The following is a 25,518-nucleotide window of genomic DNA, read 5'->3' on the forward strand; positions in this document are numbered from 1 at the left end:
ATTTTTGCTTTACACCAGACATCACCTATCCATCAACCAAAGCTATCCAATCAAAGATCTAGTGGGAGAATAGCGTTTTGAAATAACTAAATAGTCTAAGGGGTGAGTTGATACTCAAAACTCAAAAGAACTGAGGTATATTCATGTTACCCTTTGGGAATCAAGCCAAACGAATGTCAAAGATACCAAAGTCAACATGGGATTGAGTGAGGGAGCTGTAGAAGCATTGAAATATTTTTCTCCTGGTACGTAGCACAAGCTGGCCAAAAACCAACACGAGGATGTTGTTTGGTCAGCTTACTCAAAATATTTGCTAAGTATTGAAGTTCATCCCGTCACATCTTTGTAATATTAGCATAGTGGCTATATACTTGTTAATTTGAGGCTGAGTAAAAGTTTAGTACACATCTTTTATTATGTATCATATCCTAATAGATATCAACAATGACGGAGCCAAGGGGGGACAGAGGGGGGCCATGGCCCCCCCTAAGTTTTGAGAATTTTAATTCATAATATGTAAATATGTGTGTAAAATAAAATTGGCCCCCCCTAAATTTTTTCAATTTTAGTTTATATTATGAGAGTTGATATATATATATATATATATATATATATATATATATGAATTAGTCATCTTTGAATGGAATTTCAATTTTGGCCCCCAAAAAAAAAAAATCCTGGCTACGTCACTGGATATCAACTTCATTTTTACTAATCACTGTACAAGACAGGTCATAATTTGTTCCAGATATGTCATGGTATATCTTTTTGGTACAGACATTTACTTCGAACTATGTAGTCAAAAATTAGAGATACACCAAAATTTCTATTCTCAAAGTATATAAAAGTTGAGATTTCAAGGTTTGAATCATTTATGGTCAACCTCTAAAAGACTTGATGTAGCAGCCCAAAAGGCATAGGTCTTTGGAAAATTCTATGGTTCCTTTAAAGAATCATTTTCTCAATGTCTATCACCTAATAATAATAGTCGTTATACATTTTAAATGATTGAAATTGTTATAATCTAAAGGTTAAAATACTTATTTCACCATTTAATGATAAATCTAACACAAAGATTTGGTACTTAAGAATGACTGTAGAATTCCTGTTATCTCTTTTACTTTCAAAAGATGTGAATCATGAATTTTACGTCCATCTTTAACACTAACAGTTAGAGTTTAAAATAAAAGACGATTTTCAGTCATTGCTCAAATTAGCATAGTTTTAATAGCCACTAGAGTAACCATCAGCCTTAGGCTGATGGCCACCACCAAGCCTTTAAGGCTTTGGTGGGGTGGGAGGCAAGGGTTCGAACCTTGCCTCCCACCAATTTGCCACAGTTGTGGTTCTTCAAAAAATCCAGATGGGTGCGTGGTGCACCCATGCACCCATCTGGTCTGGTGGTGGTTCTGTCCCCATCGGTCCCCCCATAGGCCCAGTTGGGTCTCCCCTCTAGTTAGGTTAGAATAGAGCAGAAATAGGAGTAGGGTTGACGATTGACAAAAAAAAAAAAAAAAAAAAAAATAGCCACTAGAGTAGTAAAGACAACAGCCTCTCAAGTCTGAAGTACTAAAACATAGAGAGATTTGAAGAAACATATATAATTAAGAAATATATATAATTCTTGCATACCGATCAATAAATGTTCTTCCAACTTCCTCCTTCCCAGCAATAAATTTGAAGAAAACTAGACAATAGAATTTGAGGAAAAATCCACTTTTGGTCCTTCAACTTTGAGTTAAAGATACATTTCGTCCCCAAACTTTTAGACGCACCGCATTTAATATATGAATTAATTATTTTTGCCACATTTAGTCCAAAAACGGTAAATTGCTTAATTTGGAGGAAAAAAGTCATGTGTTTGGCACGTGGCCGTTAAGTAAAACCAATTTCTCAGTCAAAATTAACAGTCACGTCAGCCTTCTCCATCCAAATTGAATATTTTACTGTTTTTGGATGAAATGTGGTCCAAAATAATTAATTCATGCACTAAATGTGGTATGTCTAAAAATTTGGAGATAAAATGTGTTCCCATCTTAAAGTTCAAGGACGAAAAGTGGATTTTTCCCATAGAATTTGCAAAGGTAAGGTATTCTAGGAGTCATGTGAAGATGTAATCAAATGTTTTGCGCTTGACAGAAATTAGAAAGGGTAAATTGCCTTTGCCCTCCTATGGTTTGATGTTTTACCATATAAATTTCTTATAGTTAAAAAACTTATATATAACCCTTTTATGATTTGAATTAAAGTATCACCTTTATTTTTTTTTCTAGTTAAAACTAACGGTCAATAGTAAAAAATCAAAATCAAACTAATAAATTGATAAATTCACCCTTTTACTACTTTTTATCTTTTTTCCTTTTCTTTCTCTCTTTTTTACAGGAATAGAAGACGTGATTTGAAAAAATATATACTTTGGTAGACAAGATCTTAATTTTCTCCAAATACAAAAGAGATGGAAGGAAAATAAAAAAAAATAAATAAGAAACAAAAATGATGGAAGGAAAATATAAAACAAATAATTAAGAAACAAAAAGTACCAAATCTTTTTTTACTACAAATATCATTATAGGGTTTTAAACTGAATCTTTAATGGCATTTTCTAGTTCTTATTTATCTATTTTTTATTTCAATTTCTTCTTTTTTATGTTTGGAGGGAAAAAAGAAGTATTGCAAGAGTAAATTTGTCAATTTATTAGTTTGATTTTGACTTTTTACTATTAACCGTTAGTTTTAATGGAAAAACTAATAGTAACACTTTAATTCAAAATATAAGAGGGTTATATATAGTTTTATAAATAATAAAGGGGTTATATAATAAAGTACCAAACCACAAGGAGATAAAAGATAATTTATCCAATTCGAAAAGACGGAGGGGGGAATGTGCAAATTCAGTAGATTATGAAGTTTAATTAGGAATTAAACAAAAAATAATTGCAAATAACAACTTTTATGAATCATTAGAAACATTTAACTTAATAAAACAGTCAATTCCTGAAAATATCCTGCTTAGGAAATCGATCCAAAAAAATTTTTTCTTGCGTAGGAAACATCAGACTCTCTGTTCCATCTTGGAGCTCCTCTACTGACTTCTGAAATGTCAGCAGCATCTACTGAATTGTACCCACTGATCTCATAGACTTTGCCATGCACAAGGAAATGGGGTCAGTGGCCTGTCCAAATTAGGCATAAAAACGCTCCCTGAGAGATACATCTTACCCCCAAAAGACAGACTTGACCAGAACAAAGTAGTTCTTGAAGAGTCGATACCAATTATTGATGTATCCAACTGGGATGATCCAGAAGTTGCAGGCTCAATCTGTGAGGCTGCAGCCAAGTGGGGTTTCTTTCAAATCATTAATCATGGCATCCCACTTGACATTCTTGAAAATTTAAAGGCAGCTGTGCACAAGTTCTTTGACTTGCCAAATGAGGAAAGGAGAAAGTATTTGAAGGAAAACTCACCTAGTCCCACTGTGCATTTGAACACTAGTGTTAATCCTTTAGTTCACAAGGTTTGTTGTGGAAAGATTATCTTAAGCATTTGTTTGTTCCAGATGATCAGACTTCACAATTATGGCCTTCGGTGTACAAGTAAGCAGATAATTTCTGGATCTATTTCTTGTTTTGCCTTTTCCTATCAGTCAACAAATAGATTTATGTGGAGTTTAGTCAAGTCTTATGGTCATGTGTGTTTTCTTCTGTTACATTTCTATCCAGATTGATCTACAACGTCTGTTTCTTTGAAGTATACGTCTTACTTGTTCCATGAAGAACTTTAGTCTTCCAGACTTACCATTGCTGTGACTCAACCTTGTTTATCAGGTTTACAAAATAGCAACACAGTCAACACTAGCACTGGATCACACACTGAGAAAGAAGTTTATTGTATTGCTAAGTGTTGCTTCTATTATGTACATGTATCAATTATAGCTGCTTGACTTCACTTTGGTATTCAGGTTCTACTTTTTTCTGCATCCTCTTAATTGGCTAATGGTTGATTCTAACTTGTTATAGAGATGAAGTGTTGGAATACATGAAGTGGACTAAACCTATAATGAGAAAGCTACTCAAGGTGCTATAAAAGGGACTTAATGTGAACGAATTTGATGAATTGAAAGAATCTCAATTCATGGGTTCTTTGGTTCTCAGCCTTGCTCACTATCCCATATGTCCACACCCTGAGCTCGTTTCTGGGGCTGGTCGACAGTCTGATATTTCGAGTATCACTATCCTCCTTCAAGATGATGTAGGTGGCCTTTACGTGCAAGGAGCCAGAGCTGATCAGTGGATCCATGTAAATCCTGTTAAAGGGGCACTAGTAATTAACATAGGCGATGTACTACAGATTGTGAGCAATGATCGTTATAAGAGCATTGAGCATCGGGTCAGTGTTAATGCAAAAAGAAACAGGGTGTCAGTTCCTATATTTGTAAACCCTGTAGCCGATGCAGTTGTTGGTCCATTTCCAGAAGTCCTGGAGAACGGAGAGAAACCAATCTATAAGCATCTTGTCTACTCAAGACTATTTCAACTACTTCCTTAGTAAAAGGCCTGCAGGAAAGCAAACAATTGAATTTGCCAAAGTATGATATTCATCAAATAAAGGTAATCTCAACTGTTATAGTACAAAATGAATACTGTGCCAACTGTCAAGCAAGAATCCTTCCCTTGCCATGTCTGTCTGTCAATTTACCTTTAGCCAAACATCTATATAAGGTTTGGTTATCGACAAATGTTTTGTACCTTCTGCAATCTTTACAATTCTAACCTGAGTCTAAAAAGGTATATACTAGCCATTGCAGGTTACACATCTACTTAAAGTTTGTTCCCTAAATTTCTTTGCAGGTGTGGTATGCACCAAATATTATGGGGCAATAATAATGTGGATGAATGTAATTAAGGTAGCCTCTACCATAATAGTGTTAATTGAATGTTATGTTAAAAAAAGGTCCTTCAATCACCTATCTGTCAGTTGATTGCAATGCATCTGTTCAAGGGTTTATATCTCCATCCAAACATATTTGTAATCTCAGCACAGTGGCCATATTCCTGTTAATTTGAGGTAGAGTAGAAATGTCCCTGTACATTTTTTATAATCCACCATATTCTATTCGTTTAACCTCATCTATTCCAGAAGTACACAAGATATCTCAAAACTAGGTAGAGACTGTAGTTCTGAAACATTTTGGTACTCAAAACTTATTGGAAAGTATGTAGGAAAAAATTAGTGGTACACAAAATGGGATACTTTAAGAGTGTATATAAAAGGTCTAACATTGACGTTAATAATCTAGAAAAGCTAATGTATTAGCCCAAGGGGCATACCACTTTTGCTTTCAAAAGTATACAAGATATGAATCTTTGCAATTAATGGTAATAGTTTAAAGTAAGGAGGATTATTCATTCATCGATCAAAATTAGAAGAGTCATAACATATAATGGAGTCGCAAAAGGCAACATCCTCTGCAGTATTAGAACATGGATAGAGCATTCACACCACCATTGGTTTCAAAGAACTTGAGTACATCCTTGCAATAGCCAATATGGGAGAAATTTATGCAATATTTAATCCTTAAATGCGGATTTAAAATAAAATTGTTCCTACTTCCTATTTCTTCCTGGCAACGATGCTGAACAAAACTAGATAATGAAATGTGCAAAGGCATGATTATGATTCTAGGAGGCTTGCCAAGATGTAATCAAATGATTCAAGGCTGTAACAAGACAAAATTGAAAAGTAACTAAATCTTGAGATGAAAGGAGTGGAATTGTGCAAATTGGGTAACATATGAAAGTTGATTGAAAATTAACCAAAGCCTAATTACAAACAACAACTTTTATGACCCAAAAAAAATCATAAGAGATGTTCATATTCAGGGTAAAAGAAAAAGGAAAAGTAATACTGCAAGAATGTAATCAATTAAGCATTCCTCAGCCAAATTTGAACTTGCACGCACCCTTGCTTGGCTATTCCTGCTTAAAAGCCAGCAGACTGTTTCATTTTGGGGCTTCTATAACTAGTTTCTGAAATGTCAGCAGAATCTATTGAATTTGAACACACTGATGTCGTAGACTTTGCAGTAAAGCAAGGAAATGGGGTCAATGGCCTATCAAAATTAGGCCTAAAATCCATCCCTCATAGGTACATATTACCCCCAGAAGAAAGACTTAACCAGAACCAGATAGTTCTTGAAGATTCAATACCAATCATTGATGTATCCAACTGGGGTGATCCAGAAGTTGCAGCGTCAATCTGTGAGGCTGCAGCCAAGTGGGGTTTCTTTCAAATCATCAACCACGGCATCCCACTTGAGGTTCTTGAAGATGTACTGGAAGCTGGGCACAAGTTCTTTGAGTTACCAAATGAGGAAAGGAGGAAGTATTTGAAGGAAAATTCCCCTACTCCCACTGTGCAGTTGAAGACTGGCTTTAGTCCTTTAGCAGGAAAGGTTTTCGAGTGGAAAGATTATCTTGTGCACCATTATGTTCCTGATAATGTGAGTTCAGACTTGTGGCCTTCTGTGTCCAAGTAAGCAGCACAAAGCTCGGATCTTCTTCTTGTTTTGGTTTTCCAATATCAACCAAGAACTAGATTTATGTGGAGTTGTAGTCAGTTTTGTCGTGTGTGATTTTTCCAGTCAAATTTCTGTCCTCTTTTTTTGATAATGTAATTAGGTTTACATGGTTTGGTAGATTCTTGAAAATGTTGAACTTAACCAATTCAGGAACACTGGAATCTGATAGCTTATAACTAGGGGAAACAGAAAATTGTAATGTAATGACTGCTCTTGTATTTTGACTTTTCATTTTACCTATTATTGTTTACGTCTAGCTTCTTATGGACTAAAGTGAATTCCAAATTTTAGCTACATTTTGCCTCCATGTCAAGAATTTATACACCAACTTTAAACCACAATGTGTACTACAGGACTACGGTTTTTTGTTGTCAAATTTTACACAATTCTTTATCTTACTGCATTTGACATTCACAGCAGTTGAAAATGAGGGATATACATCTACAAAGATGACTTAAATATCTGAATGTCTGTTCAGCACGTCATACTATTATCCACAAATCAATCAAAATTTATTAGAATTCTGTGTCAATTGGGAGATTTGGACAGAATTTTGGACAACAATTTTCTCTGAGCATCTCTCTTACTATCATATAGTGACATGGATGAGCATTAGAAATTTAGGTATAGCCAAGTTAGGCAGTGATTGCTGAACCTGGCCTTAGTGAACTGGTTGGTTTTTATAGCCAAATTCCTGCGTGTGGAAGTAATGAGTGCTATTTCTACACAAAATGCAGGGCAACAAGGTTTTAGTACACCACTTTTACTAGATGAAAAGAACTGAAGACAACCTAGCTATCCGTATGCTTGATAAGCTTGTCATAGTTGCTGAAGGATCCGGTTTTCTGTTTTAGGAGTATTGAATTGAAACACATAATTTTGTCATATCATCATTGTCTAGTTGTTTCAGTTATTCAATTCTCGTTAAAGAAGATATTACGAGGATAGCCTATATGTAAACTTAGACAAGAAGCAGTCTTTTTCTCTCACTCTCTATCTGAAATTGTGATGCTTTCCAGTTGAGGGCTATTGCTGCACTAACAAAGTATGCCAACATTGCTTTTTATGGAAATATACAGAGTTGAGCTGACAGAATAAGCATTTGATTATGAAATTAAGATCTCTCAAGACAGGTAATGAGGAAAGGTATCTATTTGATGTATAGAATAATAGTAAATAATTAAATGAAGAGAGTGCGATAGTATTAAAATTTTTGGCAAATATGACCATTTGGGCTGCATTAATTCATTGATATGTTTTCCATTTTGACCAGAAGCTGAGAGAAAGTTGGATACTTTCTCTGTAAATGTTATAATCAAAGTCACAGCAGGCATGAAAATAGATAGTTCCCAAAAGCTAGCAGTCATGCGCCTGGCTTTTTTCTTTGCCAGAAGTTTTGGACTTGCTGAAACAAATGACAGTGACTACTTACAACTGAATCGCCACTTTTACGCTTGTAGCTGTTAATAACCTGTGTGAGGTACATTTCTCAATTGTCAGTGTCTATGGAACTATGCAAAGTGATGCAGCCCATAAGAGAAGTCTGGTAGACAAATTTGAAGTTGTGCATTTATCATCAGCTTTTACCTACTTTGATTTTTGAACCAACACTATTTTGCATAGGAGAAAATTTACTTGTCAAATTTGTAGAGGTTTCGGTATTCCCAGTCAAGAATAGTATATGCTGTGTTTCATTTGTCAGAAAGTACAACCAAATTGTAAGTCAATATGAAAGCAATCTGCATGAGGCTTGTTTGTACAAGCATATTTAAGTGCCTGTCATATCTATTACACTGAGCGTAGAAGATAGATGAGAGGTTCTTCTGAGGTTGACAAAAGTACTGATGTTCTGTCTCTTTAAACTACCACAAATAAAAAGACATTTCTGAAGAGATGACGAGGCTTGTATTTAAGAACTTTCCTGGATAGTGCAAAATTAGACTATACTCTCCCGGCTACCTTTTTATTCCAATGGACACTGATTGTGAGTTCTGAATCACAGAAAGAGATTGGATCAAACCTAACAGTATAAAGTGCTCCCGATCTTGTACTTCTATACCTCATCTGGTCTTTATGGTGGAGCAAAACTAAAATGTTATTGAAGGAATTTTCAATTTCCCGCTGAAATTGAGAGTGATTATCTGTTTCATGTAACTTTGTCGTGCTTACAGTGTATCCTGCCTTGAACTGATTGATGAAGGCCAGAAACCTTAAGCACAGTGCATTTTAACCTGATACAACTAAAGAGTTTATGCAGCACTTTCTAATACGTTGTCTTTTTCAAAGTACTGCATTTCTAGTATAAGTGATCACTCCAATAATTTTTCAAATCCAGTGCAATGCAGGAAATAGGATATTCTTACTATGGCACTATAGTCAGACAGCAAATCCTAAAATGACTCTTTTTTAGTAATGTATAAGAAACCTCTTTCAGATGCATGATGTATCTTGATTGGCCAAGCTTAAATGGGATCACTTTCTTGAGAATCCGAAACCTGATTCCAGTAATGACAGTAGCATTCACTCCTGGCAATGACTTGACCAGTGAGGTCTATATCAGGTTTTGTAAAATGCCACATTAACACCCTCTAATACTGGATCCAACATTGAGAAACATGTGTATTGTATCGCTTAGTGTTGCTTCTTTATGTCATGTAGCTCCTTGTATTCACTTTGATTGGGATTTCTGCATTTTTCTGCATCCTCATCGTTGGCTAGTTATGTACTCTTTGTTACAGAGATCAAGTGCTGGAATACATGAAGTGGGCTAAACCTGTCATCAAAAAGCTAGTTGAGGTGCTACTACAGGGACTTAATGTGAAGGAATTTGATGAATCACAAGAATCTCAACTCATAGATCGTACAACTATCAGCCTCATTCACTATCCCATGTGTCCAAGCCCTGAGCTCGCTTGTGGAGCGCGTCGACATTCTGATATCTCTAGTATCACTATCCTCCTCCAAGATGATGTAGGTGGCCTCTATGTGAAAGGAACAACAGCTGATCAATGGATCCATGTATCACCAGTCAAAGGGGCACTTGCAGTTAACATAGGCGACATACTACAAATTGCGAGCAATGATCGGTATAAGAGCATTGAGCATCAGGTGATTGTTAACGGAAGGAGAAACAGGGTTTCAGTGCCTATATTCGTAAGCCCTGCTGCTGATACAGTTGTTGGTCCATTTCCACAATCCCTGGAGAATGGAAAGAAACCAATTTATAAGCATGTCATCTACTCGGATTACCTCAACTACTTCTTGAGTAAAAGGGATGACAGAAAGCAGACAATTGAATTTGCTAAAATATGATGTTTATCCAACAAAATTAAGGTAGTCTCAACTGAACCAGCAGAAATGGATTTTAGTGTTAAAAAGCAAGGATCCTCCCCTTCTCCTTTGTGTCTTTTTGTTAAAATACATTTCAGATATCAATGCAATCGACCAACTTGATGCCGTATTTATGTTTGTTTATCCGAGCATCTGTTATCTGTAAAACCTTAAAATTGGCTCTTCTTGCCAAATTTGTGTTCAAGAACTAATGTTTTTGTACCTTCCATCATGTTTCCGGTATCAATGGTTGAACAGCACCTGTAAACAAAGATCTCTACAATATTATTACGAACCATATGTGTTGCAAAATTCATGTTGGACTGAAAAAAAAAAATTAAAAAAGGGTCTATGATGAAACTGCATAATAAATTGGAATTGGAGGTCTGGTGATCAAATAAGGTATGCTTCAATTCATCTGCAAAAGCTTAATCAGTACATAAGGGTGGTTTCTTTTCTTTTCAAGACACAAACAATTCTTGATGTAAAATGTTTAACACCCATCTATATGCCATAATGAAAGTTCAAAGGTGGTGATGGTCATCACTTTTTACAAGGAAATGATTGTTTACTGTTCAAAAAAGAAAAGGAAAGAATAGCCGATGAAAGATATTCCTGATGTCCTTGACATCAATCGAAGAAGACTTCACCCTGGATTTCAAAAGATCTTAACTACGTTCTGCAAATATTGGCAACAGCTGCATCGACCTGTTCCCAAAACATAGATTATGCAGACAATTCTAGGCCTGAGCAAGGAAATATCATAATTGACTTGGGGAAAAGAAGCATAAAATCACATTTCTTTTTCCTTTTTGTGCAAAAAATACAAACAGCAACGATTTTCCAATCTTTTGCTACAATCTGTGTGAAGTAGATGTTTGTACAACGAGCCCACTCCCCAAAAAGAGGTAACAAATGGCATTTTTCTACTCTTAACGGGAGGGAAAACTACAGCTACATGAATATCAAACAAAACTGATCTTGACCTGATTTTCCTAAAAGATGGCACAAAAATAAAAAATACAAGGGTAGCCTTGTTTAACAAGGAAAAAAAAAAGTAAAACAAAACTATCACTACTTCTCTTTCTTTGCCAATGATTCTCCCTTGTGTTCACTCCCAGCAGTGACTACAAAACCTGCTCCAACCTGATTAAAGCAAATAGAAAGTTAACTAAGACACTCCACACACCCACAAACACATGCAGAAAGGAGGGAGAAAAGAAGACAGGGAGACGTTACCTGACAGTCCTTCAAAACAACGCGTTCTAGGAGTTGCACGTTACTACAAACAACAGAACCTTGGATTGAACAACCATCTCCAATGGTGACATGGTTCATAACAATGGAATTAACAATCTGCAAGCGAATAGAGAAAAGGTTGTCTTTCAGACCCCAAGAGGGAGGAATCAGATCATTAAAATTCTTTGAGCTCCTAGTCAAAATGTGAATCTTCTTTAGAATAATCAAGAACACGATCATAATGCATACAAAATTAACTCCGCATTTGGGAATTTTGTTGTGGAAATTCTTTGACAGTAAGTTTCTACGAATAACAGAAATCTAGTGATACCTTAACATTTGAACCTATCCGGCAGTGACGGCCAATAACTGACTTCTTTACACTGCATTTATCACCCATCTGTGAACCTTCCCCTAGCATACACTGTGGTCCCACCTGTATCAAATAAATGGCTCAGTAGATATTTTCAGCTCAACTAGATGAATCCACAAGCATGCAGATAATGCCTAACATATGGAGGAAGTACTTGAAGTGCATAACTTGATAGGCATATGTTTAGGGAAAGTACAACTATATAAAAATATTGGGACTCACAGTTGTCTTTGAACCAAGCACAGCAGATGGATCAATAATGTTATTCTGAGCAGAGAAAGAATAGCCAGAAATGTGACTTGCATCCCCTATGACCTGAGGTAATTAATAGTTACTGTAAACCAGAGCTCAAGCAAAAGAACATCCAAGTTTATGAAAAGCTGAAGCAAAAGAACAGTGAAGTTTATCAAATGCTGAAGCAAAAGAACAGTGAAGCTTATGAAGAGCATCATTTTTAGAAACGTACATCTCGATTTATGTCAGAGAATGCCTGGATGGTATTCAAACGTACACAATAGTTGCTCTTGCTGGCAATATAGACACAGCATTTATGAGTTTTCCTTGGACTAAGAGAGAAACCATTTGGACCCAAGGCATGCAATTCATGAAAACTTGGGGTAGATGCATTAGCCAGAAGCTGAGACAGCACAATTTTGGGATTCTGGGAAGCATCCTTATCATTCCCATTTTCTTCTGATTGCACTCCATTTAACAACAGTTCAGATCTCTGAGGATTCATCACAATAAAAGTCACAACTCCTAAAGGGCACCAACAATAGATTTGGCATTAGAATAAGAGGAAAATATGCTATCAAAACAAACCAGCTGGCTTCTAACTAGATAAGGCAAAACATCTCGTCTTAGGCTCTGGAAAGCTTCTTTTTGATTCAGAACCTCTTGCAAAACAGACCTAAAACAAAATGAATAGTGAGTTTCAGACACATCTAGAGCAAACTGAAACCCCTCTCCTTTCCACCCCCCAACCCCTAAAACCAATTGCTTTAAAGCAAAGAGCAAAACCTCAAACCTCTTGAAAGCATACATATGAGCGTCCATTAAATCAGCACGAATATCCATCTGCATGAGGATTTGACAAAGAGGATGCTTATAAGATAGGGTTGGATGTAAATGTATGATTTTATGAAATTTCCAATTGGATGATGACAAATGTTAAAAGAGGAAGGGAGAAGGACTCAAGATTACTTAGTAAGGAGAGTATATAAACAAAGAGATCTTCTCTTTCTTTAAGAAATACAAAGCTTTTTCATCCAGCTAAAGGGACTAGGAATGTATCAACCATTACCCTGGGGATAGACTTTTTCTTTATCCAATACATCAGGTTTACATGTTCCTTCAAATAACTGCCAATGCTCAAATCATAAGTAATCAAACTTCACAGCAGGAAGAGCAATACTATTGGAAAGGAGAAGGAAAGGGGATTGCATTCATAAGTGCAAATTCTTCTGCATACATAAAATCCTTTTGCTTTAACTGCCAAGGAATCTACAGCATACAGAAACAAAATGGCTAAGCCAAAGCACCATCAGTCCCACATGAAAAATGACCAACAATATGACTGAATACATAAAAACAAAGAATTCAGCACCTAATCCAGCCAAAATCAAGTTAACAAGAGGGGCAAAAGGAGGGAGCAGAATTGAAAAAGGATAACTTGAGGATCCTCATCTTAGTAATAGAGTGGTGTTCCATGCAACGACCAGTGCATTCTCTTTTACCTGGCCTACTTCTCTGAGGATGCTCTTCTGAACTCGTACATCTTTCTCAACTTCAACTCCTACAAGTTAAAAGGAAATACAAGATAAGAATTTGTCACAAATTTACAACAAACAAACAGACAAATACATGAAAGGATCTCACCAGATGCTACATGCAACAAAAACTGCTTTGTGGGGTCCAGTCCTATTATGTTATAGTGTTTCTTGGCTTTGTCCTTTCCGCCAGAGGAACCTGATTCTGTTGATCCACTAACAGGATTAGAACAAAGCATTGTAGTGACTACTGCATCGTGTCGTCGATGAGTAGCAGCTACAGCCCCAGGTGGAACATCACAAACAAGATCACCGCTCACAACCTGCCAAATTACTGGATTTCAGTTATGACGTGAAATAACATACTAAAATATCACATTCAGTTTCTAGTGAGAGGCCCAACCAAGATATCACTAGCAGTCAAGTGGTGATCAATAGCTCGCAGAGCACCAGCTGTCCCAATTTCTTCAGGAACTGCTGCCACCTGGATTTTTTTAAATGTCAACAACAGACATCACAAATTCATCATGATGGTATTCACTGCAGATTATACTTGAGATATTTTTAGGTCAATTGTGCTTATCGATTAAGCATAAAGTGTCCAAGTTAAAATAAAATTGACATGAAGAAAGATCAAATAGAACAGGACGGTCATCCAGATCTATTTCTACACTAAAAATCAAGGACATGTGGACAGTCTATAATAGCTTTGTCATGAAAATCAAAATCAGATTTAATCAGGTGGTTGTGGGGAAAATAATGATCAGAAAAATAGCGCCCCAATGTTAACAAAAAAGTAAATTTGGATTCATTTTCACCAAACAGAGAATCCATACACTCCATCTCTATACACAGAGTCTGAGAAGTTTTTTTCTAAATTTACTACTACATTGAAGGCTTCCTTTCAGAAACAAAACCTCCCAACTTGGAAGACTTGGGTGACGTATAGTCAATGCGGAGAATCAATCGGCTACATTGAGGATTTAAAAACAAAAAAAAGGGGGGACTACCCAATTTAAAAGATCACAGTACATGTATTCTGCCATGTCAAAAATTCTTTGATCATTACCTACCATATGTTTCTTTCAACTAACTATACATCCAAGCTCTGGACTTATTGAGAAAATATATCTGATGCTGACATCCAATAGTCCACACACAAAACAAACAAGATCTTTTACACTGCCATTGCAGTATATCTTTTTTGTTTCTTCCATTTTTTCACTTTAACAAGTTTTTCAGAGTTCGGGAACACAAATATGATACGACTACATTGAGAATGAAATAATCAAAGTGGGCAAGAAAATAAATATTCCAAATATGTCAAATGTGAAACTGCATTGTTACATATGTTATTTATAGATGAACCAGTAATTCAAGGAAGGCATCCTCTAACATGGTCTTCTAATATACATGCCCAAATAAAGCAGTCAATAGCTTAAAGACAAAGTGAAAACAACCCTCCAAACTTCCAAATTCTTTCAATTCCGTTGATATTGATTTAAAAATGATGGCTTGTAAAAGAACAGTATGATTACAAGTTCTTGCCATTACTAACTCAGAAGCCAGAAAGCTCTCCATTTTATGTTCTTTGTTTTCCTTTACTTCTTTCTCTCTTCTGGAATCCCACCACTACTTCAAAGTTCTAACCCTTTTGCAACAAGGCATATACAGTGGGCATTGCACCTCGAAGAAATAGCCAAATGCCTAAAGAACTTAAAATGTTCTTTAGTAAACAGCAACTCTTCTAGCCAAATGCCGAACTAACCTTCTAAGATCAAACAAAACCATGTTCTCATAGACATATAATCATCCTTCATACAGCACTCTCAAAATACAACATGTTTTCACTTGACACAAATTCAAATTTCTCATATGTACAAAACCAAACTAAAATTGATATACAACCTACAAGCTAATAGGATGAGGTGAAACTCTAAATTCAACCAACAATGCAGTAATTGAGTTTCTCTATTGTTCCTCGCCTTTTCGGTTTTCAGGTTGCTTTGGTATTTTTATTTTGTTCCTCCTCTGTATATTATGTCAACGCAACCCATGGATTACTAAAGAATGAGCACAGCACAATTAACAATTCATAATAATAAAAAGCAATAAACTCAAAGAATACATAAATCACCAATCCTAACCTCCACGTGCAAGCGATCAACATAGGCACTTGATATCCAACCTCCTATAAGCAAAGCCGCGCTTTCGCTCTCAACAACCTAATTACACAAACACATAAACAACCAGCCATATCCTTCAACTTAATCCCAACATCAGAATACGTAAACCACATCAAAATTCCAAATCAAGAACACTTTTTCCCCCTCTTAAAGCAATAGAAATTGAAATTTAAAATCCAAATTGGATAAAAAGAAGAAAAAACAAACATACAACAATGAGATCCTTAAGGTTATTTTGCTCAAGAAGCTCCAAAACATAAGAAAGAACTGGCCTGTTCGCAACGGGAAGCAAGGCTTTGGGCACCTCCTGCAATTAAAAATCCCATTTTTATTCTTGCATCAATGCCAACAACTAAGGAAAACAAAAAAAAAAAAAATTAGAGTGAAGGTGTGAAGATGTATTGAGGGGAGCTGACCTTGGAAACAAGAGGGACAAGGGTCTTGGAGAAGCCTCCTGCTAATACAACCACTTGAAAATCCATGGTTGCAGAATTATATTGTTTGGATGATAGAGGAATGGATTTTCAGGGCTTAAGGAATTATGGGTTTTGGGGGCTGGGATGGGGGCTAGTATGTATTTTCTTCTTTCTCTCCTAATTCTTTGAAAAAAGATGGCTGGAGAGTGGAGAGGTTTATTGTTAAAAAATATATATAATATTTTGATATCAGTTCATTCACCAAAACAAACAGGGGATGTAGCTCAAATGGTAGAGCGCTCGCTTTGCATGCGAGAGGTACAGGGTTCGATCCCCTGCATCTCCAACATTTTGCGCTAGTTGGGTGTATTAGTAGTACACATTTTTTTCTTTTGACTTTTCCTTGTTGATTTTCTTTCCAAACTCCAATTTCCTTTTGCCTTAAATAATGAATTAGTGCATACCTACCATATTTCTTGTGTTTCAGTTCATTTACGTGTTAATAAGTAACAAAATAGTCATAGTTTCAATTGAAAGAATTGATTTAACAAAATATTGTTAGTCTAATAACTATTGATAATTAACAAAATATTGGGAGAGGGGCAGGTTAAGTGATACAATAGGAAGAAAGTGTGATTGAGAGGTCCCGGAATCGACCTCCCACTTGGCTTTATTTGGATTGCATTTTTCTGAATTTTTTGTAGAAAAATTATATATGTGAAATAAAAAATTATTAGAAAATATATCCACAGAAAGCGTAATAATTTTCTTTAAAAAATTGCAATCCAAACGCATCATTAATATGGGTGAGAAATAGATTGTACAGTACAAAAAAAAGATATACAAATATATATCTCAAATTCGAAACCTTCCAAAAAAAATATTTAGTGATATTATTTATAGTCTAATAACTGTGTTTTATTTAACAAAATATTTAGTTAAATTATTCTTCCAACCCTTTCACAAAACAATCCTCCTCTGCTTCTTCAACCCTTTACAAATCCAAACCCATCCCCCTCCCCCCCCCCCCCCCCCTCCCAAAAAACACCCCAAAAATTATTGGATTAGGGAAATGGAAAGGAGTCCAAAAAAGTTGAAGGTTGCTTACCAAACAAACTTCGTCACTGCACAATTTGATTCAAGGCGGTAATGAGCTAATGATCATAGTTTTAGTGTCTTTCTTTTTTGTGGGTCAGTTTTTTTTTTTTTATTATTGGTAGATTAATAGTGGGATGTAAAGAAGTTTGTCATAATTTTGGGAAGAATTTTGGTGACAAGGTTGCAGTTAAAGTGTTTGTCTTTTCGCCCAAGTGGCTATAACTTCACTGATGAATGATTTGACTTGACGAAACGAGATTGTTTATACTATAAAAATTGAATCTTTAATTAGGGAACTTGAGAAAAAAGAGGGAGAAGCTCCTGAACACACAAAGGTTACAGAATAATGGGTAAAGAAAATTTTTGGTATGATGCCCCGTTTGGATTGAATTTTTTATTATTTTTCATAAAAAAAATTATTGTAGCGATTTGATGTATGTGAGAAAAAAAGATAACAGAGAAATGTGATCACGAAAAACGACATAATTTTTTGGCGGAAAACAGCAATCCAAACAAGACCTTAACGATGGAAATTGTTTTTAGCAATCCTGTTCAGAGATGGATTTGGTATTCACCAATTGACCCCTCCGGGGTTGGTTCCTATTTTACAAGCTACAGTATCCTATCCGACCTCTTTTAGGGTTTAGAACTTCGCGTACTTAAAAGCGCTACTTTATAAGTCAGAACAAATTTTGTAAAATCTTTTTTTCTATCTTGTTTTAACTTGTTTGTCCTGCGAGATCAGGAACAATGGGTAGTGACTATGATGAAGAAACCTATATTAGCAACGAGAGTGATGAAGATGAACATGACATATATGAGGACGAGGCTGTTGATGATGAAGATGATGGAGACGCCTACATCGCTGATGATATTGATGAAGACAAAGAATCCATGGATAGAATTACGGAGAAGAATTTTATTGTGTTGGAGGCTGAAGACATCCGAAAACTTCTACAGGATGAAATCGCGAAAGTTTCATCCATTCTCTTCGTTTCAAGAGAAGCAGCAACGATTTTATTGTGCAACTACAATTGGGATGTTGATAAAATCAGTGAAGAATGGTTTGCCAATGAAGAAAAGGTCCGAAAAGCTGCTGGATTGTTGGAGAACTATTCGGCTCGTGATCTTTCAATAAAAGAGTTCTTTTGTGGGATTTGCTTGGAGAATCATGATTGTCGTTATGATGCTGTTGGGATTGCATGTGGTCATCTCTTTTGTAAGACCTGTTGGAAAACTTATATTAGCACATCCATCAATGATGGCCGCGGCTGCTTGATGTTGAGATGCCCTGAACCCAAGTGCAGAGCCACGGTTGGTGAAGAGCTGATTTATTCTTTGGCATCTAATGAAGACAAGGAGAAATACAACAATTATCTTGTTAGATCTTATATTGAAGATAGGAAGAAGACTAAGTGGTGTCCTGCCCCTGGATGTGATTGCGCTGTTTATTATATTGTTGGAAGTAGTAGTAATGGAAGAAACTTTGATGTTACATGCAATTGTTCGTATGGATTTTGCTGGAATTGTTTGGAGGTGGCTCATAGTCCGGTGGATTGTGACACCACAGGGAAGTGGATTGTAAAAAACAGTTCAGAAGCGGAGAATACGAATTGGATCTTGACTTATACGAAGCCATGTCCAAAGTGCAAGAAACCAATCGAGAAGAATCAGGGTTGTATGCACATGACCTGTAAGTCCCCGTGCAACCATCACTTCTGTTGGCTTTGTTTAGGTCCATGGTCAGCCCACGGCGAGAGAACAGGCGGGTATTATGCCTGCAACGCCTATGAGCGAGCAAAGCAAAGTGCAGAATACGATGAAGATAAAAACAAGAGGGAGATGGCCAAGAATTCATTGCGGAAATATACACATTATTACGAGAGGTGGGCTGGTAATGAAAAGTCAAGGAAAAAAGCATTGAAGGATTTGAAACTGATGGAAGCCATCCATCTTGAGAAGCTGAGTGAAATCCAGGGCGAACCTGAGACTGAATTGCAGTTCATCATCCGTGCCTGGGCACAAATTGTGGAATGCAGGAGGGTTTTAAAATGGACCTATGCCTACGGCTACTATCTACCGGAGGATCAGCACAAGAAAAAGGGGCTTTTTGAGTACATCCAAGGGGAAGCTGAGGCTGCTTTGGAGAGACTTCATCAATGTGCGGAGACAGAACTGCAAAAGTATTTCTGCGAAGGAGTTCTTCAGGAGGAATTCAATGATTTTCGCCATAAGTTAGTGAATCTAACTGGTTGGACTGGATATTATTTTGATAACTTGGTTAGAGCTATAGGGAATGATCTGATCTTAAATTGTCAGGATAGTTGAAGAGTAGCAAAGATGCACCTCGTTGTTGTGAGTTTACTACTTTTTTGAGTTACTGAATTTCTGTGCATTGGTAAATTCATTACAGGCATGGGCAATATATCTCCGGTAGTACTCAGCAGCTAGTTTCTTGAACTAGAAAAGCACACTGATTTTCTTGAAGTTCATCAATAAGAATGAAGTGGATATAACAGGTTGATATTGCCAAGCTTGGAAGTCGAAACTGCAAAAAAGAGTCCAGACTAGGGCAAGAAAGCTTTCAATCTTGTTCATGTTTGCTCAAACAATTTCAGACAGATGTCAGTTCAGTATGACCAAAACAACAGATAGTGTAAGTCTAAAATAGATGATAAACAAAAATAGCTTGACTGATGCACATAGTAAAGGAAAAAGCTCAAACTGGATGCACATAGTATGCTTGACTGATTAACTAAGATGTTATTTCAGATCAGGAAAAAAAAAAAAAAAGAGAGATGTTTTTTAGAAAACATAAGATGGAGGATCAAAAGAGCCTTTTTTTTTTCAATTACAAAAGACAAGGTACGATCTCAAAGTACAGGTTTTGAGACTTGGAGCCATCATGATTTACCACCCAAAAAAAAAAGTTTCAACTCTTTTCTTCTAAGTGGTTAAATTGCAGAAGATGAGGTATGATGTGATCCCAAAAACAGCATGATTTACCACGAAAGATGAAAATGACTAGATAGGCCAAAACAAAAAAGATAACAAAACTTCATTTTCTTTTTCCTTTACCTAAGTTGTCAATTACAGAAAAGAAGGTATGACCACGAAGTAATATGTAGGTTTGAGATTTCTTAAAAACATGATTAACCACGAAACATAAAGCAAGGCTAGAAAGGCCACAATAAAAACAGAAAGAAACAAGCTAGAGAGGCCACATGAAAAACAGAAACTTCATTGGTTTTTTTGTTTTCTTCCCTAAGTTGTCAATTGCAGAAGATTATGTATTGTTGGCATATTAAATCAAGACTCAAAATTAGAAATTTTTTATATTCTTATTTAGTAGTGTCGTAGTTAAGTTAGGGTTTTAGTAATTTTATGGAAGTCAAATTATGATAGTTTTATTGTTTAGAAATTAGTATCTTATAAGGAACTTTCTTGTGGCGTAAGATTTGCTTATCAAGTCATCTAGTCTATAAATAGGAAGTTGTATTATTATGTTTAGTTGAAAAGAGTGAAATTTGAGAGACGTGTTCTTATGATGTGATTAATAAATTATTATTGATATGTGTGTAAATTGCCTCCCCGTATGGCGTATACATTAATTTTATCAAATATATCTCTTATATATTTTCGGTGAATCTTTTGGTTCTACATGAATGATCATTGGTAAAACTTCCAATGAACATGATTCATCGTGGAAGTAAGAAAGGTCTTTTTCTTCCCTAATATTTTGTGTATCGTTTCAATTTTATTAGATGTCCTTTTTAGGTATATGCCATCATAATAGATATTAGAGGCTTCGATTTGCTTAGTTGATGTGGGACATGTGGGACTTGTAAATCCCTGATCTATTAGTTAGTTTTTTCATGTCGAACAAAGATTCCGGGTTTAGCATTATCCGTCATAATCATGTTGGACAATACCCAAGTAGGGATGGCAACAGGCCCGCTGCCTACTAATTCCCCATCTCTCTTCCCCCCACAGGACTCATAAAAATTTGCTATATAATTTTATTATAGTCAAAGTTTAACAAATAATCAAATACTGAAATACCAATACATAACCAAGTTATTATTCATCGTAATTTCCCAATTGAAACTCATAAAAACAATCAAACAAAAGCTATTTGAATACAATCCAACATGATGAAACAAATACAACTAAAGTAATCAAGTTTTTACTTTTGACACAAATACAATCACTAAATTACTATTGTGCTTTTTTCATTGAGAAAAAAGTGTTATTGTGTTAAGTGTAATATAAAATTTAGTACAAATGTATTAGAAATTTAGTATAACTAATTAATAATTTATATTAGTAGACATGTATAATTATAGTATAATTGATAATACCAATTATATTATATATACTAATATACATTATATAATACATATAACTAATAATATTATTATCATAAGTTTGTAACTAATTAAATTATATATTATATACATATATATTTATTTTTTTTAACGAATGGTAGGGTGGCCCGCTCCGTTTCTCAACAGGGGGAAATTTTCGCCCTCCCCCCCAAATTAGCCCTCGACATCCATCCCAAGTGACTTGTGATAACCAAAGATGAAAATTAATAAGTGATGGTAATAGTTTTGAATGACATTAACAACTATATATAGAGATGCATGATATATTTATAGAATTCGTCGTTCAAATTCAACTTGATATTACTTATTGTGCATGTAAATCAACTTGTTTATATATTGTAAGTATATAAAAGATTAATCAATTCTCATAAAGGTATATTCGTTTCATATTTTTGCAACTGTGCCGATAAAAGAACTTTATCACCACAGCAAAATTTCTACTAATTAGAGAGGTGCTTCTGATTTAAAATTTATTAAACTGCCAGAGCTGCACCCTGGGCATTCCAATATTTGTCCACCGTGACTAATATCGAGAATTGAATGAAAGATGATGCAGAAGATAGCACCAGACCAACTTATGTGAATAGACAGAAACACACGGGTAATGAAAAAGAAGGCAGAATCTTAAACAAGTCGTGTCAGAATTGCTGCAAATTGCTAGTTGATCCATGAGAGATGAAAGATTAAGAAAAATAGAGTGAAAAAAAATTTGGACCATTTCTCGATTTGTGCGTGTCATCCTTGCGCAGGGGCCATGCTAATCTTCTCTGTATTGTTCCAATTTTATCGGATGTCCCCGAAGGGACGGGATGGACAATCGCTTGCGTACATATATATGGTGCTTTTTCCTTGAAAACACTCGATGTGGGACGCATGAGGAAAGTTGACTCAATAAGTATGAACTCTCAACAAAACATTTCAATATGGTTTAAAATTTTGTTTTTTCCAGATGAAATTCTAACTTTTAATTTAATTTTCAATAAATAAATTTTTAATAAATTAATTTAATTTAATTTAATAAATTAATTTTTTTAATAAATTAATTTAATTTTCAATAAATAATTTTAAAATAAACTTCTAATGAATATGTGCTAAAAAAAATCTAAACCAAGGTAGTGCTGCGTTTTTAATTTTTTTTTATAAATAAAAGGTTTTAAACTCAAAACGTCCTCTTTTGTTTTTTTTTTTTTCCCAATTGACTTAACTAACTACGGTTGTCATGGCTTTCCTAAGCTTATGTTACAAAGTAGGATCTCTTCAGTTTGATGTATATAAATTGGCATTACATTACATTTTATTATCTCAATCTATTCCAGACATCTTAGAGGGGATGCATTAGTAAAAAGTGACAGCCTAAGAACATCTTCCACTACTAATTCCAAAGCTTATAAACTTTGCCTAACAATTTTATCCTTTTCTTCAACTTTCCGTGGTCTATATGTTACATTTACATGAAGTTTTTAACATATGCTGTGATTGTGATGTCTTACAAGATCATAAAATACCCAAGAAAGCATAACATTTTTGTTTTTTAATTTGTTTTATTTCTTAGATCCATTATTTGATGAATGAAAGCTAAATTAGTACAAGTAATTTGGCCTTTTGGCAGGTAATCTTTGTTAGGGGTTCAAGTTTTATTGAATTTCTCCATATGGCAATTGCCCTTTTGAGTTCAATGACATGCAGTCTCTTTAAGCAATAAGAAATCATATTCTAGAATTGGATTCAAAATTCTATAATTGCTGATTATCTATACAAAAATGGAAAACAGCAGGCCGGACTTCACAACTCTACAAGGCAAGTTTCTGTTGCATCAGATATCAATGAAAAATCTGCACTTAGCTGTATTAAGCAGTGGTCTAAATTCTCATTCAGTTATACAAACACACTCTCTCAAGCCAAGAAATAGAGAATTAACTACAATGGGATGAATAGACAACACTAAGTTATACATAGAATGCTTCCAAGAAGCTGTCAGAATATACTACTAACAAATTGCTGTCTTCTTTTTCATTTATGTTTGTCAGATTTGACAAATACCACATTAGCAAAAGAACAAACAAGTGACTAAGAATTTTGACTACTAATCCACCTCCCATCACCTACCAAATCAATAGTTTAAGTTTTCAAAGAAAAAAAAATAATCAATAGTTTAATGCTTAATCCCATTCTACCAATCCATCCCTAGATACACTCCACAATCCAGATTCCCCTCCTAGATCTTCCCACACCCTATCATCACCTTCCTTCAATTCTTGTTTTTTTTTTCCCAACTCAAAAATGGAATTCCAATGTGGTATATACCCCCCTATAAACCATTCATTCTCAGCACCCCAAAAACCCAAGCAAGGTAAAAAAAATACAAAAGAAAAGGAAAGAATAGTCAATTTGTACCAATTTGGCTAAAAAATATTTTGAATACTTCAATGTGGTAACTGGTGATTCCCATGCTTTCAGACCAAGTTCCCTAGCTCCATTTTTCTCGCCTAAAAAGCACAAATGGTCAAAAGCTCCATACGCAAACGAGAAGACTCGTGAGCCAATGCGCATCTCTTAGTCGTAGAGTAGCAGGAATCTGGTAGCCCTTCTTTGGCGCAGATTAAATTAGCACTCAACACATACACAGGCGGCGCGTCTGATCACTTCCGGCAAGTCAGCCCCTCTGCTCCACTCTCCGGCGGTGCAATCGTAGATCAACACCAATCCTTCTTTTAAGCCCCTCTCATTCCTCCCACTCCTCCTCAACAAGTCATCTATGCAACCCATTACTTGAATTAGAACCACCTTTTCCCCCACCCCGATGCAGCAGAACCTCACCGAGCTGTCGAGTCTAACCTGCGCCGGTAGCGGCGGACTCTTTATCCTACACCACTCTCCGAAGCTACTACTGTTTCGTATGCCATTGAATCTCCAGAATGAGAGCTCCACTGCATGGCTTGAAAGCACATAGACGTGTCCGCCTGCGGCACAAGCTGCCACCACACAGCCGCCTCCTGGCACTGACCGGCTCCTCAGCCATGAACGCGCCGCCACATCATACACATCCATTGAGCTGGCGTAAAGATGCACCGCCTCAGCACCGGCGGCCCATGAGGACAAGCTCAACCATTCATTCCCTGAATTACCTATCCTCAGCCCACCAATCACGTAAAACAAGCCGTCCACGGCTGCGCCAACGCACCCATATCTCCTTCTCGGCGCGTGGGAGACCACGCGCCACAAATTCTCCAATGGGTCATATTCCTCCACTTCAGCGGATCTCGAACACCCGCCGGCGACGTAGATTTTCCCGCCAAGGACACCGACTGCGAATTTCTTCCTCTGGACGAGCATTCCTGGTTTCGGGACTAGTGTCCCGGTCCACGTGTCACACCGAAGCATCGCCGTCCGGCCAATTATGTAGATTTTCCGGCCAATAGCTGCCACTCTGGAATGAGAAAACAACGAATGCAGCGACCCATGTTGCGTGACGGCATCGTCAGAGGGCAGAAAAGACGAAACTCTCCACGATGAATCAAAATCCAAGCGGTGGCTAGCCGTGAAAAGGGTGGAGTTGTGGATAGAAACGGAGAAGAGTGTAAAGTGAAGGAGATTATGATGTCGCCGGAGAGAATGGAAATCTTTGGAATCTAGGAGGTGGGCCCATCTCCTGCAGACGAAAGGGAGAGAAGGGAGTGAGGAGTGAGAGGCTCTAGCGAGGCATTCTAGAAGAAGATCATCTGGGAGGGAAGAAATGGTGGTGGCAGTACAGGTGGTAGTGGGGGCGGCGGTGGAACACGGTTGAGGATGGTGGAGGTGGAGGTGGTGGTGGGGATCGGGAAAACAAGATTTCATAAGCCATGAAAAGTGGCGAGAGTTACAACTATCCGACGATGATGACATGAGATGGATGGGATGATGATAAGGTGAGGTGGATTTTGTGTGGGGAAAAGTTGTTTATATAGGGATTTTTTATTTTGATTATGATCTAGAATTAAAAAAAAAAAAAAGATTACGATCTGGAATTTGTTTTATTTCTTTATCCTATAATTTTTTTTAAGTTTTTCGTTTAAGGATTAATGAGTAGAGAAGATCTAGATTTGGGGAGGAGAAAGAGAAAATTTTTTATTTTTTTTTATTTGTGATTTTGCTTGTTTTGGGC

The 25,518-nt window shown here is 36.2% G+C and overlaps 5 protein-coding genes and 2 non-coding genes across 8 annotated transcripts; 4 read left to right on the forward strand and 3 right to left on the reverse strand.

The window, feature by feature from the left end:
• The first annotated feature begins 196 nt into the window (after positions 1–196).
• Positions 197–4,546, forward strand: LOC113694283 (bi-functional coumaroyl CoA and feruloyl CoA ortho-hydroxylase F6H2-1-1-like). The gene is made up of 4 exons (XM_072071487.1): positions 197–245; positions 3,157–3,515; positions 3,826–3,914; positions 4,153–4,546. Exons 1-4 carry the CDS (start codon positions 197–199, stop codon positions 4,544–4,546), a joined length of 891 nt encoding a protein of 296 aa, XP_071927588.1.
• Positions 3,000–10,038, forward strand: LOC113703809 (feruloyl CoA ortho-hydroxylase F6H1-3-like). Of its 2 annotated transcripts, XM_072056160.1 has the most exons (5): positions 3,000–3,594; positions 3,721–3,825; positions 4,018–4,608; positions 4,849–6,532; positions 9,317–10,038. In XM_072056160.1, the coding sequence occupies exons 4-5, from the start codon at positions 6,033–6,035 to the stop codon at positions 9,888–9,890; spliced, it is 1,074 nt and encodes a 357-aa protein (XP_071912261.1). In that variant the 5' UTR covers positions 3,000–3,594; positions 3,721–3,825; positions 4,018–4,608; positions 4,849–6,032; the 3' UTR covers positions 9,891–10,038. The 2 variants fall into 2 exon arrangements, with proteins under 2 accessions (XP_071912261.1, XP_027081093.1); XM_027225292.2 differs by lacking the exon at positions 3,721–3,825.
• A 637-nt stretch (positions 10,039–10,675) lies between these two features.
• LOC113703800 (uncharacterized) lies at positions 10,676–16,079 on the reverse strand. The gene is made up of 13 exons (XM_027225284.2): positions 15,892–16,079; positions 15,687–15,782; positions 15,437–15,514; positions 13,693–13,773; positions 13,399–13,612; positions 13,257–13,315; positions 12,548–12,597; positions 12,343–12,430; positions 11,987–12,247; positions 11,743–11,835; positions 11,479–11,583; positions 11,148–11,264; positions 10,676–11,054 (listed from the first exon to the last, which is right to left on the reverse strand). The coding sequence occupies exons 1-13, from the start codon at positions 15,955–15,957 to the stop codon at positions 10,983–10,985; spliced, it is 1,380 nt and encodes a 459-aa protein (XP_027081085.1). The 5' UTR covers positions 15,958–16,079; the 3' UTR covers positions 10,676–10,982.
• An 85-nt stretch (positions 16,080–16,164) lies between these two features.
• Positions 16,165–16,237, forward strand: TRNAA-UGC (transfer RNA alanine (anticodon UGC)). The gene has a single exon. It is a non-coding gene; the product is annotated as a tRNA-Ala (tRNA).
• A 1,343-nt stretch (positions 16,238–17,580) lies between these two features.
• LOC113689351 (probable E3 ubiquitin-protein ligase ARI8) lies at positions 17,581–19,522 on the forward strand. Its single transcript, XM_027207138.2, has one exon. The coding sequence runs from the start codon at positions 17,740–17,742 to the stop codon at positions 19,315–19,317; it is 1,578 nt and encodes a 525-aa protein (XP_027062939.1). The 5' UTR covers positions 17,581–17,739; the 3' UTR covers positions 19,318–19,522.
• Positions 19,523–22,080: 2,558 nt separating this feature from the next.
• Positions 22,081–22,183, reverse strand: LOC113719678 (U6 spliceosomal RNA). The gene has a single exon (XR_003454974.1). It is a non-coding gene; the product is annotated as a U6 spliceosomal RNA (small nuclear RNA).
• Positions 22,184–23,197: 1,014 nt separating this feature from the next.
• Positions 23,198–25,271, reverse strand: LOC113703817 (F-box/kelch-repeat protein At5g26960-like). Its single transcript, XM_027225301.2, has one exon. The coding sequence runs from the start codon at positions 25,257–25,259 to the stop codon at positions 23,982–23,984; it is 1,278 nt and encodes a 425-aa protein (XP_027081102.1). The 5' UTR covers positions 25,260–25,271; the 3' UTR covers positions 23,198–23,981.
• Positions 25,272–25,518: the final 247 nt, after the last annotated feature.

Source organism: Coffea arabica, chromosome 1e, assembly GCF_036785885.1.
Source record: "Coffea arabica cultivar ET-39 chromosome 1e, Coffea Arabica ET-39 HiFi, whole genome shotgun sequence".
Lineage (NCBI taxonomy): Eukaryota > Viridiplantae > Streptophyta > Magnoliopsida > Gentianales > Rubiaceae > Coffea > Coffea arabica.